Raw genomic sequence first — 17,730 nt, 5'->3', positions numbered from 1 at the left:
CATGCATAGGAATCAATGACGTAGATTGTCTTCAATTTATGATTGTACAGAGAAATATTTTAATTTCTTACCCGCCAATAGTCAAACTTCCTTTTATAAATTCCTGTTTTATAAATAATTAATTTTTTTATACATATAAATTAATAAAATATATTGAATTATTTTAATAGTAAAAACTTCATTATAACTTTAAAAAAAAAGATTTTTATTTTGAATTGAGTCGATTACCAAATACTAATATCCTCTCTTGAAACATCTTGCATTAAATTCATCAATTTTTTAGTAAAAATTGTAAAACTTAATGTGACCTATAACTTTTTTCAATTTGTAAAATAGCTAAACTATTTAACCTGATTTTTCATAACTTGCTATGTTAGTTGGTATGGTCAAGAACACATTTAATGGAAAACCTTTTTGAATATAAGACAATATAAATTTTTTTTTTTGCCTACCTCCTAATGGCCTAATATGTGGTCTACGTCTACCAATGAATATGGTCTATTATAGTATAGTATGCTGTCTATTTGTTTTATTTTTTATTTTATTTATTAATTCATTAATAATGTAGTATATAAAAAAACATGTAAGTATTTAAAGAAATAAAATGAAGACGTTGCGAATTATCCATAAAACATAATTTCATATCTTTTAAGAACAAATCACAAATATTACCATTTTTATTTAAGCCTCGCCACCAATACTTGGCTAAGCATTAGGAATTACAAAGATAAAAGGCATAAAATACCAATGCGAGCATTTTATTTATAGTAGAACAAAAAACATTAGTAGACTATATACTATATTAATATTTATAGTTAGGTAGTACACATAACAATAGTAGACAGTATATTGGAAGATTGCTTTATTAATTCATAGGCACAATTTGGATTAAATATATGGGGATGCTAGATTTAAGTTGATCAAAGTGACCCGTGGGTAACTTTGCCCACTCCCTCATGAAAATTTAATGTTGTTATTAAAAATGTGCTCGGGGGTGCTTAGCATTTATTCATAAAAATAGAAATTATACACATTTTTATGATTTTCTGATGGTGCAAGTGGATAATTTATGTAACTGTAGAGAATAAATAAAATATTTATCTATAAGTCAAAGATATAAAAAAATGGCTTTTTTATAAAACTAACAGGATAATTATTAAATTTATTCATTTATACATTTTTCAACAAACCAATTATGATAATAATCAAAAATTATTTTATTTATTAAAATGATTATAAAACTTTCTCATTACAATATTCTTTTTAAACAAACATGTTAATTATAAAATTAAAGCACTTATATATAATTTTCACTTATTAATAGGTATACATTCATAACTTATCGATGCAATTTTTGAATTAAATTACAACCATTTTACATAATTAATAACATAAAAAGTAATATTAAATTAATGTTGTAAATATAATAATTATTACATAGTTATAATTATGTTTAACTTGAATCTAGGAAAAAAATTCCCAAATCAAGTATTCAGTATTTAAGTTTATTATAACAATTAACAGTATACTATTATTAAAATTAAAATAATAAAAAATATATATATAATATACATTAATCAGTTCGTTTTCTTATGATATTGGGCACAAATGCCAAAAAGTCTATTATGTTTATTATAATTAATTCCTTAAGCCGAATACTTATAGTATATGATTTTGTCTTCTTTTGGTAATTCTTTTAAGTTCACCTACAGAATCTAATCCTAACTGAACTTGATCGGCATTAATTAATTTAGTATTTATTGTATACTACAGTGGTTCCTAATTAGCATAGAGTCACAGACTCCTAGCTAAAACTTAAATTAGACAGGGGACCCCTTATTTGTGATTACTTACTTTTCAATTTTGTTTAATTATAAAAATGGAAAAAAAAATCAGTTCAGCTATACGTGAAGCATAATGTAATTAATATATATAATACATTTAATTTTTTAATAATTCCACTAAAATAAAATAAAAATATCACTTCAATACTTACATGGATCCCAGGAAGTCCGCAGACCACCAATTAGGAACCAATGGTATACTATATTAATAATTATGTATAGATAATTAACATGTAAAAAATGTGTTATTTTATACTATATTTTTCCAATTTCACAATTTATTTCTCTATACTAATAAATATTTTCCAAGAATATTAATAGACCATAGCTGATAGTCACAGTACATTATATTATATAAAACATACTATCTATTATAATTTAAATACTAAATAGTTGATTTGGGAATTTTTTTCCGATTACCGTTAAACATGGTATACTGTAACGATGAGCAAATAAATATAAATATTATAATTACTTATTAGTTCCTAAAATTAATTAATCACCTAATATGTTTGACATAACTTACTTCTTAACAACTTGTAAAATTGATATAAATAAATAACATACTCCAATTACTAAGCAGAATATAGCATACCATTCAAACTATAAAAATAAATATCATTATTTACTAACATGATTAGATAATAGAGTATATTATTATATATTTACCAAAATTTTAGATGATGACGACAAACCTCCCATAGTCATGAAAAATGTAGCTAATGATTGTAAAGTTGCAGCTAATAAGTTATTAACACCAAACACAAATCCATGGTTATCTTTATTGACACATTTGGCTATTTCAGAACTTTATTACAAGATAATAATATTAATTTGGTTTTTCAATGTAAAATTTAAAATAAAATTACTGTAAATCTAACCTGGCAATGGTCATCATTCCTTGATAAATTGTGCAAAATATTATGTAGTTGATATAGGATACATAGATTGATTTATATACAACTGATATATAAAGAGCACCAAATTGGACAAAAGATGTTACTATAATAAGTAAATTACTATATTTATCCATATCCATATTGATAAAACCACATAAAAACGTAATAAATGTACCTAAAACAAAATTATTATTATTATTTATTTTTAAGTTTTGAAAATATATTCAGAAATTATATAATAATTTGTATATCAAAATAGTTAATTTATAAGAAAACTAATATATAGCAAATTCATACTATAGGATATTTTGTCAAAGACGGATTAGCTGAAAAGTAAAAGCAAAAATATTTTAAAGCTTTAAAAACCATAATCATCATTCATCATATTTTAATGTTTTTCTACATTAGCTTTATTTTCATAGTCAACTTATGAATTACATATTAAACTATTACATAACATACTCAATACTGTAGTATTGAATTTGTTACATCCACCAAAAGCATCATAAATAGTAATTTTCTGTTTGGATCTTGGATGTATCTTGTTATTTAAGCTTACTGTCAAATAAACTTTTTATGTTATTATATAAATAAATGGCAAAAGACAGAAGACAAAGATAAGTGGAAAGATGTGGTTAAGGCAGTGAAGGTCCTAAATGGACTGTAAAAACTAGAAAGAAGAAGATATAAATAAATGGTCAAATGCAACTACCACACTCCTAAACAATTACCCCAAAACAGTGACTCGTCCAATCTAAAATAAGAACCTATTTTTGAGGGTGTTGATTAAGTTCTTTACAGTTATTAATACTAATATTAACTAATTTGATTTCATGTATTTTCATAATTTACTATTTATATGTTAAATTTGTTAACATTATAGTTTATTTTTAAGTAGGTATGAATCATAGTAATCATACTTATTATTGTATAAACAGCATCAACAGCTCCATTCCATTCTGAAGTATTAGTACAAATACTACTATTCTCAAGACATTTGTCATGGCTCAAAGATTCCCACAATGACTGAATGTAATATAAAACCTAATAATAAAACATTTTAGAAATTATAAGCAAGTAAACAATTATTATTTTACTTATACTTTTTTTTTATACTTGATTAAAACAACAAGTTGCAGTTATAACCCAAAATGACCATTTCAAAATATAAAAACTCTTATATTCTTTACACATGGACTTGAAATATTTCCAAGAAATCTTGCTATGCTAAAACAATATAAGAAAATAAGGTAAATATAAAAATGCTATTTATTTTCTTAATTCGTTCTTCACTCCTATTTACTTCTGTATTATTTTCAGCTGAATCATCATCTCCGTCTTCTACTTTTGCTTCTGATGTTTTCTCAATTACATTCATTTTCTGAGTTTCGGGCTTAGGCTCACTTCTTTTTACAGCTGGTAATGTTATGGTCCATAACATTGCAGCCGTCAGACCTAAACATTATCATGAAATTATATAAATAAAAAATACACTATTACATCGTATATGCAATATTAACACTAACTTCCTAATGTAAGGAAATTTAATTGATATGTATCAACCAATTCTGTTGAAATAAACACCTGAGAAAGAAATCCTGAAAAGAAACGCCCTATAAGATGTGCAGCTCTTATATAACTAGTAACTTTCTGATAATATTTTATATTCACAACAGAATATGTATATGTGAAGTATGCAACTTCTGTAGCGACAAACATGCCATACAAAATTTGAACTACCTAAAAATAATAATAAGTTATTTAAATTTAAAAACCAACAAAAATTATTATTATATATTTAAAATAACAATACTTACAATAAGAGATGTAAAACTTGTAAAAAACGATAACGAAGCATAAATACAAACACCGCAAAACGCTTGGATAACAATTACAATTTTATACCTCAGCCAGTCAGTTGTTAACGAAACAAATATCATACATATCATTGAAGCATAAACACCAACAGTAAGTATTTCATTATTAATCTGAAATAAAATATAATTTATTATAATAATAACAATTATTATATAAAATTATAATTATTTATAATATATTTATTATAATGAAGTAATAAATATAAAATAATAATTATTAATATCCATATAGCATACACCTGTGTATATTATTACCTAGTTTTTTGTTCGGGTCTTAAATTATTACCTAATACAATTTTATTTTCAACAAAATAGCAAGCCTATTATAATTAATACATTTATATTTGTATATATAATATATATTCCCCAAAATCAATAATGAGTTCTAAAGAATATTCCAATACAAAATTTTTTTGGACTCATTCTAGTAAATAACACATAAAAATATACAATTTAATGTTTTATATGTTATAATAGATGTTTCCAAATTTTAATTTCTAAGCTACTTTTTAAGACTTGAATTAACCATTTAAATCATAAAAGCTTAAAAATTATAAATTATAACATAAAAAATAATAATAATAATTTAACTATAGTTTGATGGGAGTTAAAAATTACATGGTTACATACTATTAGGCTTATTAGTTTGTTTAATCAATTATTATATAGCTACCTTACATTTTACTTATTCGTATCAAATAAAGTACATTTTATTTTTATTTTATAATATTATTTTGTTTAAAATTAAACAACAAAAATATATTAATATTCTTAAGATACTTATACATTTAATATTTAAAAAAAAAATTTACCTGTTCTTCAGTATAATTCATCCGTGGACCTAGTAAATATGGAATGAAATAAGATTCTGATGGACGAAACTCTTTTAAAACACCATAAATACACAAGCATAAAGAAATGGTTTTCCACGTCATGTTCAAATAAAATATTTAACTATAAAATTTCAAAAAATAATAAGTTTTAATATATAATATTTAATAAGGTTTAATATTATAATTGTTATTGATAGACAAAATAAAACTTTAAAAATAAAAAAATATTAAGTGGGTATTAGGTAGGTACTACATTTTAATCATCATTAATGCAATTTACTATAAGGTCAAGTAGTTACATATAATATTTGATAACCCGTTTAAATAAATTATCTGTATAAATATTTTTGTTTTACCTAGCTACCTGAAACAAATTGTTTAAAACACTGTACACTATCTAATTATTTAAGATAAAATAGCTTTGTATAGTTATTCTTAACCTACTTATATGATCATTGTTACATTTGTTTATACATGTTATAACATAAGGATAAGGTACCTCATATTATTAACATGCAGATTAGAATTTTAAAAGTTACAAATAATCTATTATAATATGTTATTTGTCATATAAGTGATTTTTTAATCTTATACAGGTAATAGGTTATTTAAATAATTTTATAATATTATAATAACATAAAACTGTAAAAAAAATTATACTGTCATAGTATCATGTATAAGTCAGAAGTTATTATATTATTAATAAATAAGCAATGTTTTCATAACATTCAACATAAGTGATTACATGGCTGCACACAACAGTCAATATGTATTAGAAAAAAATATTTATAAATATTAAAGGATTTAAGTGTTTATTTAATATTTATTAAAATATTTGAATAATCAAGTTTTACATTTCATATATGCTTAAGATTAATTCTTAAATTACCTTAAACTTAATGGAAATAAATAAGAGTCAACAATTGTCAAACATTGTCTTAACTTTAAGATATTACAAATGTAGTAAAATTTATATAATATATTAGGTATATTTTTTATTTATGTAAAGTTTGTTCAGTTAGTAGGTAGATGATCCAAAATTCCGATAGGCTATAAATAAGATATGTTTAAACTGTTTTTATTTCATAACTGAGATAATAGTTATCAATCACTTTTTAATAATTACGATATTACCCACAATTAGCACTGATTAATGTAAAAATTACAACTTACAACACAATATAGGGAAGATCTTTTCTACATCATGACTTACAATTATATTTTCGTAATTGATATTTGATAACTGTCCAGTAGTGATAACACGGAAAATAATCAACCTTTGGAAAACTCATAAAGGTCACGACCACGCCGGTGAAAGATATAGGTATACCGTAGTCATGATTATGGTATGACCTTTAGCCAAAATAGATTTTCACGCCGGTGTCGTGTAGAGTTGAATAATATTTTTAACTTGTTGATACTTGATAACGCTTTACCAACATATTGTTAAGTTACGCTATTAACTTTTATGTGTTAAATAATTAATGTATTGGAATATTTGGAACAGGGCCAGGATGTAAAAATAAAAAATCAAGTATACTATTAAATGAACCAACTAAAATGTATCATATTAAAATAAAATCAACATTACAAATTTTCGATCATAATAAATTACCTTTTAAAATTGTAAATTAGGTGTTAAATATTTACTAATTTATAGCATTAAATGCGTATGCGCAGTATGAGCAGCTCGATTAGCCGTTGTGATTGGGAACTCGGTAAACACTGTGCTGATGCGTAAAAGCGACAAACAGGGGCGTACAGAGCCACTGATCACTGTGCTACTGTGCATGGTAAATCTGCACAGTGGGCCAGTGTCATATTAAGCCGGGTCCACACCGACCAAAGAAAAGCACAAAAACAGAAACTCCGAGTTATGTTGATAAATTTAAAATACATAATTGTGTTTTTTTCCACACATAGAAGAAGTTTTCGAGAACAACGCTATGTCTCTAGCTGTATATAGGTTAACATAAAAAGTCAAAAGATTTTTATTTTGGTAAATATTGTCGAACGTGTGTGGTTAATGTTTTTAAAATAATTAACAGGTAATAGTAATTTGCTATTTCATAAATATTACCAATTTGGTGATTTAAAAATGTATTCATGTATTTTTCGTAATAATACATTCATTGTTTAGATACCTTTAAAGTTTAATATCAATTGGTCTGTTGGCTGTAAATTTTTAGTTTTATTTTGTAACGATTCCATCTCAATTTAGCAAATCACTCAAACTTTCTCATCCTAAACCTCTTTTCTATAACAATTTTAGGTGACATTGACCAGCGTTTAAAACGTAGCTGGTGTCGTGACCTGCTAGTTGATTAACCACTACTACCCACGTCACGAAGCTCTATTATTGAATAGTGTCTTCAATTAAGCCCTCTTATACATATTTCCAAATATTGTGCTTATTATAAAAAAAAAAAATAAATAAAAATAAACAAACCATAATGAAATTTCACCAGGCTATATAAAAATAGATAATATACTGATATATATGTGCATTATCCTGCTTTTAATTATTTCTATACATCAAGGACGAATCATTGCATCGGCATAAATAGTAAAAATCAATTTAAAAAATAAAATAATTATTTACCTTAACAGTGAAAACCAATAATTGATGAATAAATAGCTAAAAAAAGAAAAGCAGTAAATAAAAAATGGGGTGGTCAAGTGGGTACCTAACGCTCTGCTATACAGTAGGAATATCAAGTGGATCTCGGACATAGAGTAGGTCACTATAATGGGTGTGTTAAATTTGAATTCAATGATAGGTATCATTATACAGCACGGTGTTATACAGTCAACTATTGAACTATATAACGGTATAACGAGGTGTCGAGGTTCGATATAACGAAAATCTCGGTATAACGAATAAAACTATATCATTCCCTTGAAAATCTTGTGATATACGAAAAATTAAATGCAATTTGTCCCTTCAAATAATGAAGTTTTTTTAGGCAAAAATTCTCACAATGTAACGAATTTTTATAATTTTAGAGATAGATACTACAAATGTTACGAGTTTTTTTTGACTATTATTATATGCGATAAGATAATGTTCATATTGTCGTTTATAAAATACATATGTGTTAAATATTTCAAATTAAAATGTCAATAAATAGACTTAAAATTAAGCGAAATTTTTTGTAAGTTAAATTATGTAAAAAAAAAAAAAATGCAAATCTAAATAACTTGTGAAATTTTCAAATATCTACGACCTATACTTTTTGAATAACAACAAATATTGAAAATCGATTAAGGATAAATCGTTATCGTTACGCAAGCAAGATAATTAAATTATAATATTTTGAAATAAGTAATATAGAAGGTTTAATTTTAATTCAATAATATAAATTTGATGTAACATTTTTAGCTCATTACATTGATTTAATCGCTTAAACTGACAATTTATTAAAGATTGAGTACGAAAGATTTTTCTTAGGATATTTATATTGGTACCTGATTTTAGATTAAGCAATATGTGATGACTGATGAATTTTGAATAAATATTCCTTAGCTTTTTATAGAACTTGTTATTAGGATTGATCTTTTTACAATTTATCTTCACAGACGTTGACGTTGACTTGAATTATTTAAAAAATAAAATGGCAGAATAAATATGTAGGACAAAAATTGAATTTTTAATATTAAAAATTAAAATTAAAGTTAAACATAAATATATAATTTAAATACAATTATTGAATGCGCTATGGAGCGATCTGCGACCTGCGAGCGATTGAACGCCGTTTTTCATATCGTATGGGTTTATAATGTTTATTGTTTATAATTTAGGGACAGATCTAGGAGGGGCTAGAAGCCTAGGCCCCACCTCCCAGACATATTATTGCTCATATTTTTTTTTTATAATTCTACAGGTCTTGATAGGTATTACTATAATTCAATTGTCACTTTATTTATTATATTGATTGTCATAATATAGGTAGGTACTGTTAAAATATAGCTACTTGGATTTTTTTTAAATAAAGTATTATATTATATTGTAATTGGATTTGTATAGTAAAAAAATTGTTGTTCATTTATCATCTATTAAGTAGTATCTACCTACATTATAATATTGCAAATATGTATAATGTATAAATGTATAATACAATTATGGATTTTGAAACACAAACACAATTAATAAAGATTGCTCAAGTGATAATACATTATTTTCATAACAAAAGTAAAAAATGCATATAATTTATGTAAAACACAGCATTTAAAAGTAATATCATGTATAAGTGTATAACTAATTATAATACATCTAACTGTAACAAATCATAAATACATAAAACTTAACACATTAATATTGATTAAATACAGGTACCTACAGTTATACCTACTGTATAAAGTCTAAACACAATTATATATTATGTTTAAATAACTGTTGTACTAAATATTGAAATTAATAGCGAATTATTAAATTTTTAATCACAGTCTTCACTCATATATTTAATGCGGGTTAATGTATTTTATATTAAGTGTAAGAGTAAGACTATAGTGGCAGTAGAAAAGGTAGGATTAGTTATTCTTACATGGACTTTTTTATAAGCGAATTGACAGAACGATTTTTATCTCATAAATCTATTTTTAATGGTATTCGATTATTATAAATCTTGTATTTCTTTTGAATTGTGTTTTACCGTAAGAGACGAAATTTGTCAGTTCCTTGTAAAGAAAAAAAATGTACATAAAATATTGTTTTCAACAATTTAATATATAAAAAAGGACAGGTATATATTAGTAATTTAAAAGAATCAATTTTTTTGTTACCTATATCGGTTTTAGTGTTATCATTTTTTATTTGTTATTTTAGATATATGTGTATACAAGTAGACAACTTACTATAAGATAATGTAACGAAACTGGAAACTTGGTTTAAAATGTCTGTATTTAATCAATTTTATTCTATTTGATATAAACGTGACTAAACACGAATATATTGGGTTACAAAACCTATACAATTCAGTTTATACTTTAATATTATTTATTAATATTTATAATCATAGGTTCTTAAGTATTGGTCACGGATTAATATACCTACTGATATATTAATCCATGGTATTGGTATTACTAAATCAAGTATGAGTAAGAAAGATAAATCAAGATATTTTTATTACTTAATTTAGTTGAATCATGAGTAAATACGCTTTTAAATAAATCAGTGTCTGATACTCTGATGTTTATAAAGTATTAAATTAAATAGATTTTTAAATTAGGTACTTCTAAAAACAAAGATATTTTTATTGACGACAAATTATCTAATATAGGTAATTAATAATTATATTTACTTGCAACAAAAATTTACAATTTTTATGTAAATCGAAAATAATATATGAATTGACGGAACTTTTTTGAAATATCCAAAATATTTTATTCAATTATTTGTAAATCACAGATTATTATATTATTATTATGTTTTAGGTACCTATCTTTAGTATTTTTTATTTGAAATTATAAATCAATATGAACTTGCTTTGTTAAATGTTAAAAAATAAAGTAATGCAAAATTTCAGTTTAATTTGAAATCAAAGTATGTCACTGTAGAATTCGAATTAGCGATATATCCCAAACTATAAAAACATATACCCGAACTATCAGAAAAATATGGATTATAGGCTGTAATTTTTACTTGTTTTCAAGCTTAGTACAGGAAAATTCAAGCATTAGTGATTATACTCTTATACCTATACATTTTAATATTGTTTTGTGATATTAGATAAAAAACAGCAAAGGTACCGCTACCGAACATACCAACTAACTACCAACCGGCTTCATATCAGCTACTATCTGTTGCCCGGTTTGGGACTCGTTTGTGTTTTGTTTATTTTCAGTCATATAGTATTGTAGTAGTACTACTTACTTATAGTGTTGTACTCATACTAAGCCATGCTCTGCTGTCTCATGTGGTCTATCCAATTGTCGGCTGGAGATCAATAATCAATTTTTGCGACACTGAAATCCAGTTCACTACGTGAACACTAACCATGAAACTGTTGACTCACAATTTGCTGTCGTCCAAGTGTCTGAAAGGAGTCAAAGTAGGATATCCACTTCGCATTGTCGTGAGTAATTTCATTGTTGTTTTGATTTCCTATTATCGATATTAATTTAATACAGTTGTCCCCTTATTGTAAAATCATGTGTACTGTACGTTATTTTCAATAGGCGAAAGATGTCAAGATATCCGAATCTGAATTCAACAAGGAGTTTGTGAAGAAAATCATTCCGAAGCTTGATTGGAAAGTTTTTGTTAACGCTGCTGTGCAAGTAAGATCAACTTATGATTGTACTAACGTTGTCACACAAGAATTTAATTTATATCAATCTACTACAATATTAACTGGTTTCACGAAATGTTTGTTTTTTTTATTTCAGATTGGTCATGGCAATGACCTGTCTGATGAGTTAATCGATGATTATGAAGACGATGAAGAATATCTCAAAAAAGTGCACCATCTACTCATGGAAGTAAGTCTGGGTTGACATATTAATATTAAAACACAATCATTCTTTTTCTTTTATGTTTGATTGTTCAATTCAGGCGCGTACAAAAAAAATATTTATATTTATTTTTTTGGGGGAGATTAGGTTATACTTTTTTATTAATATATTAATCACAACTTAACAAAAGGTTTATACAATTTCAATTATAGTACTACTTATTTATTTCTTATTTAAAACTTCAGTATTTTTAAATATTAATTTTAGATGATATATAATCTAAACTCTGGGGGGGGGGTTGAACCCCTAAAACCATACCTTGTGTACGCACTTGGTACGAATTGTGTTTTTTCTATTGGCCTAATAATAACTTGTCATTTGAATCTAATAATTGTTAAATCGTTTCTATAAACAAAAAAATATTTTTTAAATATAATTCTCTAAATGTTTGTTAACACTTGTTGCTTTTTAATTGAGATTTTGATTTTAATTATTTTTTTTTATCAAAACGCGGTTAGTACATGCCTAGACTCCATATAATATATTTAATTTACCCGTTAATTTAATTTTAAAATATAATTTATTTAATGTTTTAATGCAAAATATTGCATTTTAATGCATTAATATTCTAACAATCTTATTTATTTTATTTAGGTAGAAATTATAAATGGCGAACTTATATGTCCAGAAACAGAGCGAGTATTCCCAATATCATCTGGTATACCTAATTTATTGTTAAATGAAAATGAAGTATCATAAATTCTATATTCAATTATTTTTTGTGTGTTTAAATCATACCTGTATGATATTTATTAAGATTTAATATACTATTTAACCTGATCTATAATTGTGTATTTTTAATTTAAATATAATTACATTGTAGTGATGGTATAGCATAATATATTATTTACATGTGAATGTTATGTTGAGATAAATACAATTTTGAATGACAATCTAACTACTTCTCCAAAAACTACAGTTCAAGATACATAGTTAAGTGTATATATATGTAAGCTATAAACTTGTAGATAACTGAAGAAGAAATTATATTTTAAAATCATACAGTTTAAATGTTTTAATAAAACATTCTTATGTATTGCTTTGTATAATTAATTTTATATTAATACTATATAATAAAAACAAGATCAAATAATAAATATAGGACAATTTTGTTCTATTCAATCTCCAATTTAAATATACACACATAACAAATATACTTTAACACTAAATTTATAGACAATTATTTTTAAAATTTTAAAATTACTTCAAAAAGTGAATGTTTTTTTTCTTGCTTTGCTGATTCATGAGGTCAACTTTTTTTAGATATTTTAACTAATTATCTGTACAATATATTTATTATATGTATAAGAATTCTTGACAACATATTCATACCTATTTTTTGTCTCATAAAACTTATTTTATTTAATAATAATAATAATTTTCTTCCAAAAAAAATATTTTTTTTGCCATAGTCTGCCTAAACATGTAATATTTTTGCATTATGAAAATATATAAAAAAATAAATCACCACTTTATGTAATTTTATTTTAAGCTTACATTGGTATTCTGGGAATGTAACCCTCCCTAACACTAACACATAGTTAGATCAACAATAATTTATTTCAATACATTTCCTTAGCATATCTTCAACACCAGTAATTGTGTTAACAGCACTATATGTTATAGTAATGTTCATTCTAAAAAGATTTGACGAAGGTATTTAATTTTTGTGGTATTGAAATATCAACCCGGTAATTTCAAATTAACATAATTTATTTCAAAATTATCTTATCATAAATATTGCATACATAAATAAAGTATTAATTTTTAGGTTAACAACTGATCAATTAAATTGTAGTATGGGATAATACCTTACTATATCACTTATATTAATTATTTAACATTACTATTAGGAACACAACATTTGAAAGATATGTTAAGAGAATGCCATACAGGCCACATTGCATACAAACAGCAGAGCAAATTTTACTTCTGTGGAATCAATTGTATGCTATTAGCTTTAATATTAGAGTCAATTTACCTATTATCAAATTTAAAGGTGATACAATTATCTAGGGAATTTCGATTTTTAATTTTTTAAGTAAGTTGTGAGCATTTTAAAGTTTTAATATTTTATAGAACTAAGAGTCACTTAAAAATTAAATTATCAATAAAACCCTATGAGATGCCCCGGATAATCACATATAAATTTGAAAATAGGTATAATGTCTCTAATATTAAAGCTAATAGCATAAAATTGATGGTGCTGAATGAAAATTTGCTATGTTGTATGTAAGATGAAGACAATACGTGTGGGTATGGTGTCCTCTTAATACAATTAATTGAAAATCAGTGGTTGTTAAAATTGAACACAGAGAAGAATAAACCAGTCAAAATTATTTGTTATTTAGGACTTGTTGAAGATGATGGCATTGCTATAGTATATGGACATGTTGTACTAAGCATTGTCTGGGGTAGTCTTAACATTTCATTAGTTTCTTTTAATTTTCTTTGGTCCCTAATTTTTAACATTTCTTCTTTAAGTTTATTTAATATAGCAAAATTGGGTTGATTCACAGCAGCTTTACTTTGGAGCTGAGTGATTTCTTGCTCTTCTTGTTTCTTTTCTTTAGCATTCTTAATGCTACGGTTACCATAAAGCCTTAACAACGAACCCCAATTATCAATGTGTGGATGTAATAAACCCAGTATTACTTGAGAAGCTTTTTGTTTGCCATCCCTTTTATTTTTACAAGCAACAGAAGCTGTATGTTTACCAACCGTCATTGTGCATTGATTTAACATCCTACGACGATTGTTTAATTTATACTCAGTAGCTATTTCACATTCACCAAAATTCCTTTGTAAACACACTAGTAACATAGCATATGGACTAGGTTCTGTGGTTTTAGCGCAGAATTCAGTAATTCTAGGGTCAGTGACTTTAATTTGATCAAATATTACTGGATCACGTTGATTTTTGATATCTGAATCTATCTTATTTTTCATTTCCGGTATTAGTATATCTAAGGTGGCTTGAGCAGCATTAAGTTTTGCTTGTTTCTTACTATTACCCACACCGACACCATATTGGACATCATTAAGTACAACAGTAGCAGAATAAGGTGTTTCTGTATTTTCAAGTTCTTTAAACTCATACCAAGGTTGGGTTTTCAATGCTTGTTGTAAATATTCATGTAATATGCTTACATAACTTTTACCATTGGGATTCATTATCCATTCACGACGACGATTACATCGTTTATCGTGATCCTCAGTTTGAACTGGAAATGATATTAGTTTAGTACTATCTGGAAGTGAAGGTCTTTCTTTAGTATTCTTTGAAGTGGTACTAGAAATTTCTGTTTTTATATTATCTTTTTCCAGCATTTTACAAGAAGATTTTTCTCTTTTAATCTTAAACCTGTAAACAAAATATAATTAAAATACATTATATAAAAATAAAATTGTTAGATCAAAACAATTGTATATTTATTAAGTCCTGTAATGTTCTTTGACTTACTTAAATATTGATTGACAATATTCCCGAAGTTCTGCATGTGTTAAGGATTCTTTAATTATATTTTCTTGTGCAGTTTCAACTTTAGCATTTGGTATAATCATATCTCCAAGTTTACTAACCTGAAAATCAGGTTCATTTTTTATAATTTCTTTATTCTCAAGACCTTTTCGATATTGTAAACAACTAATTGCTGACAGTGGGGCTAAATGTGATTTAGGATCACCTGGTCCTAAAAAATAGGGTCTTGATAATGTTACAACTCTAGTTTTCTTGTGTAAATAAATAGGCATGCCACTTTTATGAGTGGCTTCAATCCAATTTTCGGGTAATATATCAAAATGATTTTTACATACTTCTTCTAACACAATTTTTTCATATTCTTTAAAGTCATCTTGAGTAACAGTTTTCTTTTTATGTTCATTATGAGATTTATTTTTATCTACATAAGCTTTATCTAGTAAATCATATACTTCATCATTATCTATACCTATGGATGTGTATGTTTCAGTAATTATTTTTTCATTATTTTTGTAATTATTGTCATCACCGTCAACATCTTTGACAGATTCATCATTAGATTTTTCATTATCACTAGTTTTGGAATTTGTTTCATTTATTACATACTTTTCTAACTCAAATTCACCATCAGAAATAGGTACATAATCTTCGCTTTCACTATCTTCATATTTATTAATATTATAATCTTCATCATCAGATACTTCAGAAGATAGATTTTTATTCAAATTTTGGTCTTTGAGATCAAAATAATTGTCCATTTCAATTTCATTAGAATTTTGACTATCTTTGTCAATTGAAATATCTCTATTAGATGATTGTTCATTTATATCCGATAGTTTAATTTTTTTACTAGGAGATTGTTCTAAACTATCATCAGAATCAGTGCTCAAATCTGTTGGTAGCATGTTCAGAATTTTAATCTGAAATTAAAATTAACAAAATCCATTAAACATTTTTTTTTTATTCATTAAACAATGGTAACATTTAAAATAAAATGAGAAACATAGTTAGATAGCAAGATCAGATCTTGCAATAATTTCAAATATACATTAGAAATAAATACAAACTAAGTTCAAAATGTAGGGGCTAGAAATATCAGTCAACACATATCTACTATTAACATGGTTTAATATACTAATGAGGTAAGTCAAGAAATGTTCGATACTTCGATGGCGCTTCAAGAGCTTTGGGTGTTATTGTGTTAAAATACTCCCCCCCACCATCATTTAGGTCTATGCTTACTACCTAGGTATATTAAATTATATTAGGTAATAATAATATTAAATATAGTATTGTATTTGTATTTATTATACTATTATATTCTTGTGGACTTGGAGTAAAGTGTACATAATAAGATGGTTAAATAATTTAATATAATATACCTACCTACTACTAAAGCAATTAATAAATAAAGGTACCTAGTAATTAAATATTTATATGAATTTAAGTAAATGATTTTCATAAAAACAAAAAAAATGTACTTACGCACGTGGAACAATTTTAGAATTAAAAACAGGATCCAATAATGTATTGAAAAATTTAAAATATTCGGAGAATAAATCGTAGCCCGTTGAATGCCGAGCGCGGAAATGCGGTCTGTTGCAGCAAACTTGCAGTTGCTCCCTATTATCAACCTATTATCTTTATTTTATGGTTGCACCGTTGCTGTGTTGCACTACTGCACTAGCGAAGTACCTATTGAATAGTACTATTTTTTTTTTATAGTAGTACTTCGTAGTAATGAGCGAATGACTACTGATAAATGATAATATAATTGTAAATAGCATTATTCTGAATAATTTATGACGTGCAGATAGCTGACTACCCAAGGTTTTATAGATATTATTCTGTGATAATTATTGAATTGGAAAATTATTTATAAAACTTGTCACTTATATGAAAAGTCGTAAAAACTAACATTTATTCACGCTGTATTGCCGACTAGTACAAATTTGAGCCGTAGTCTTCTAGCTGATACTAAAAACAAAAGTAACAGTTGTATGGTTGCAGTAAGTTGCTCACGTCGGTACCGGTATATTTAACTGTGCCCACAATGATATCATTTCTGTGATGGCATGATGTAGAGAAGATAATATCTCTCAACATCGTGAGTTTTGAATTCGTGACTGCGCTTTTAAGTTATAATATTATTGTGGTAATACCAGGACGTGGTTTTATACAGCTGCCAGCTGCTTATATAACGCAAATCATGAAGACTATAGATATCTTTATTCTCTAGTCTTCATGATGCAAATTGCAAAAATTGCAAATATTCGATACATT

The 17,730-nt window shown here is 25.5% G+C and overlaps 3 protein-coding genes across 10 annotated transcripts; 1 reads left to right on the top strand and 2 right to left on the bottom strand.

Moving 5' to 3' along the window:
* On the bottom strand, positions 1 to 9,202 carry LOC114130664 (folate transporter 1-like). 6 transcript variants are annotated; one of them, XM_027995709.2, is made up of 11 exons: positions 6,627 to 7,027; positions 5,433 to 5,574; positions 4,561 to 4,731; positions 4,270 to 4,483; positions 4,047 to 4,198; positions 3,860 to 3,970; positions 3,664 to 3,787; positions 2,726 to 2,918; positions 2,514 to 2,652; positions 2,371 to 2,447; positions 1 to 103 (listed from the first exon to the last, which is right to left on the bottom strand). In XM_027995709.2, exons 2-11 carry the CDS (start codon positions 5,553 to 5,555, stop codon positions 94 to 96), a joined length of 1,314 nt encoding a protein of 437 aa, XP_027851510.1. In that variant the 5' UTR covers positions 5,556 to 5,574; positions 6,627 to 7,027; the 3' UTR covers positions 1 to 93. The 6 variants fall into 6 exon arrangements, with proteins under 6 accessions (XP_027851510.1, XP_027851492.1, XP_027851474.1 ...); XM_027995691.2 differs by lacking the exons at positions 1 to 103; positions 6,627 to 7,027 and adding exons at positions 1,293 to 2,280; positions 8,922 to 9,202; XM_027995673.2 differs by lacking the exon at positions 1 to 103 and adding an exon at positions 1,293 to 2,280 and having other exon boundaries at positions 6,627 to 7,029.
* Positions 9,203 to 11,252: 2,050 nt separating this feature from the next.
* On the top strand, positions 11,253 to 12,753 carry LOC114130607 (multifunctional methyltransferase subunit TRM112-like protein). Its single transcript, XM_027995616.2, has 4 exons — positions 11,253 to 11,527; positions 11,631 to 11,732; positions 11,841 to 11,933; positions 12,561 to 12,753. The coding sequence occupies exons 1-4, from the start codon at positions 11,450 to 11,452 to the stop codon at positions 12,663 to 12,665; spliced, it is 378 nt and encodes a 125-aa protein (XP_027851417.1). The 5' UTR covers positions 11,253 to 11,449; the 3' UTR covers positions 12,666 to 12,753.
* Positions 12,754 to 13,661: 908 nt separating this feature from the next.
* On the bottom strand, positions 13,662 to 17,730 carry LOC114130633 (microprocessor complex subunit DGCR8-like). 3 transcript variants are annotated; one of them, XM_050210964.1, is made up of 3 exons: positions 17,366 to 17,730; positions 15,430 to 16,367; positions 13,662 to 15,330 (listed from the first exon to the last, which is right to left on the bottom strand). In XM_050210964.1, the coding sequence occupies exons 2-3, from the start codon at positions 16,350 to 16,352 to the stop codon at positions 14,310 to 14,312; spliced, it is 1,944 nt and encodes a 647-aa protein (XP_050066921.1). In that variant the 5' UTR covers positions 16,353 to 16,367; positions 17,366 to 17,730; the 3' UTR covers positions 13,662 to 14,309. The 3 variants fall into 3 exon arrangements, with proteins under 3 accessions (XP_050066921.1, XP_050066922.1, XP_027851450.2); XM_050210965.1 differs by lacking the exon at positions 17,366 to 17,730 and adding an exon at positions 16,937 to 17,356; XM_027995649.2 differs by lacking the exon at positions 17,366 to 17,730 and adding an exon at positions 16,933 to 17,355.

Source organism: Aphis gossypii, chromosome 1, assembly GCF_020184175.1.
Source record: "Aphis gossypii isolate Hap1 chromosome 1, ASM2018417v2, whole genome shotgun sequence".
In the NCBI taxonomy this organism is placed as follows: Eukaryota; Metazoa; Arthropoda; class Insecta; order Hemiptera; family Aphididae; genus Aphis; species Aphis gossypii.
The sequence above is the reverse complement of the archived record's forward strand: the minus strand, read 5'-3'. Positions and strand labels throughout refer to the sequence as shown.

Coding starts and splice junctions, on each gene's coding strand:
- LOC114130664 (XM_027995691.2), bottom strand. CDS start 5,555: ATGACGTGGAAAACCATTTCTTTATGCTTGTGTATTTATGGTGTTTTA. Junction 4,732..5,432: donor TGAATTATACTGAAGAACAG/GTAAATTTTTTT, acceptor ATTTTATTTCAG/ATTAATAATGAAATACTTAC. Junction 3,971..4,046: donor CAGCTGAAAATAATACAGAA/GTAAATAGGAGT, acceptor ATATTGTTTTAG/CATAGCAAGATTTCTTGGAA.
- LOC114130633 (XM_050210964.1), bottom strand. CDS start 16,352: ATGCTACCAACAGATTTGAGCACTGATTCTGATGATAGTTTAGAACAA. Junction 15,331..15,429: donor TATTGTCAATCAATATTTAA/GTAAGTCAAAGA, acceptor TTTTGTTTACAG/GTTTAAGATTAAAAGAGAAA.
- LOC114130607 (XM_027995616.2), top strand. CDS start 11,450: ATGAAACTGTTGACTCACAATTTGCTGTCGTCCAAGTGTCTGAAAGGA. Junction 11,528..11,630: donor GATATCCACTTCGCATTGTC/GTGAGTAATTTC, acceptor TATTTTCAATAG/GCGAAAGATGTCAAGATATC. Junction 11,733..11,840: donor TTGTTAACGCTGCTGTGCAA/GTAAGATCAACT, acceptor TTTTTATTTCAG/ATTGGTCATGGCAATGACCT.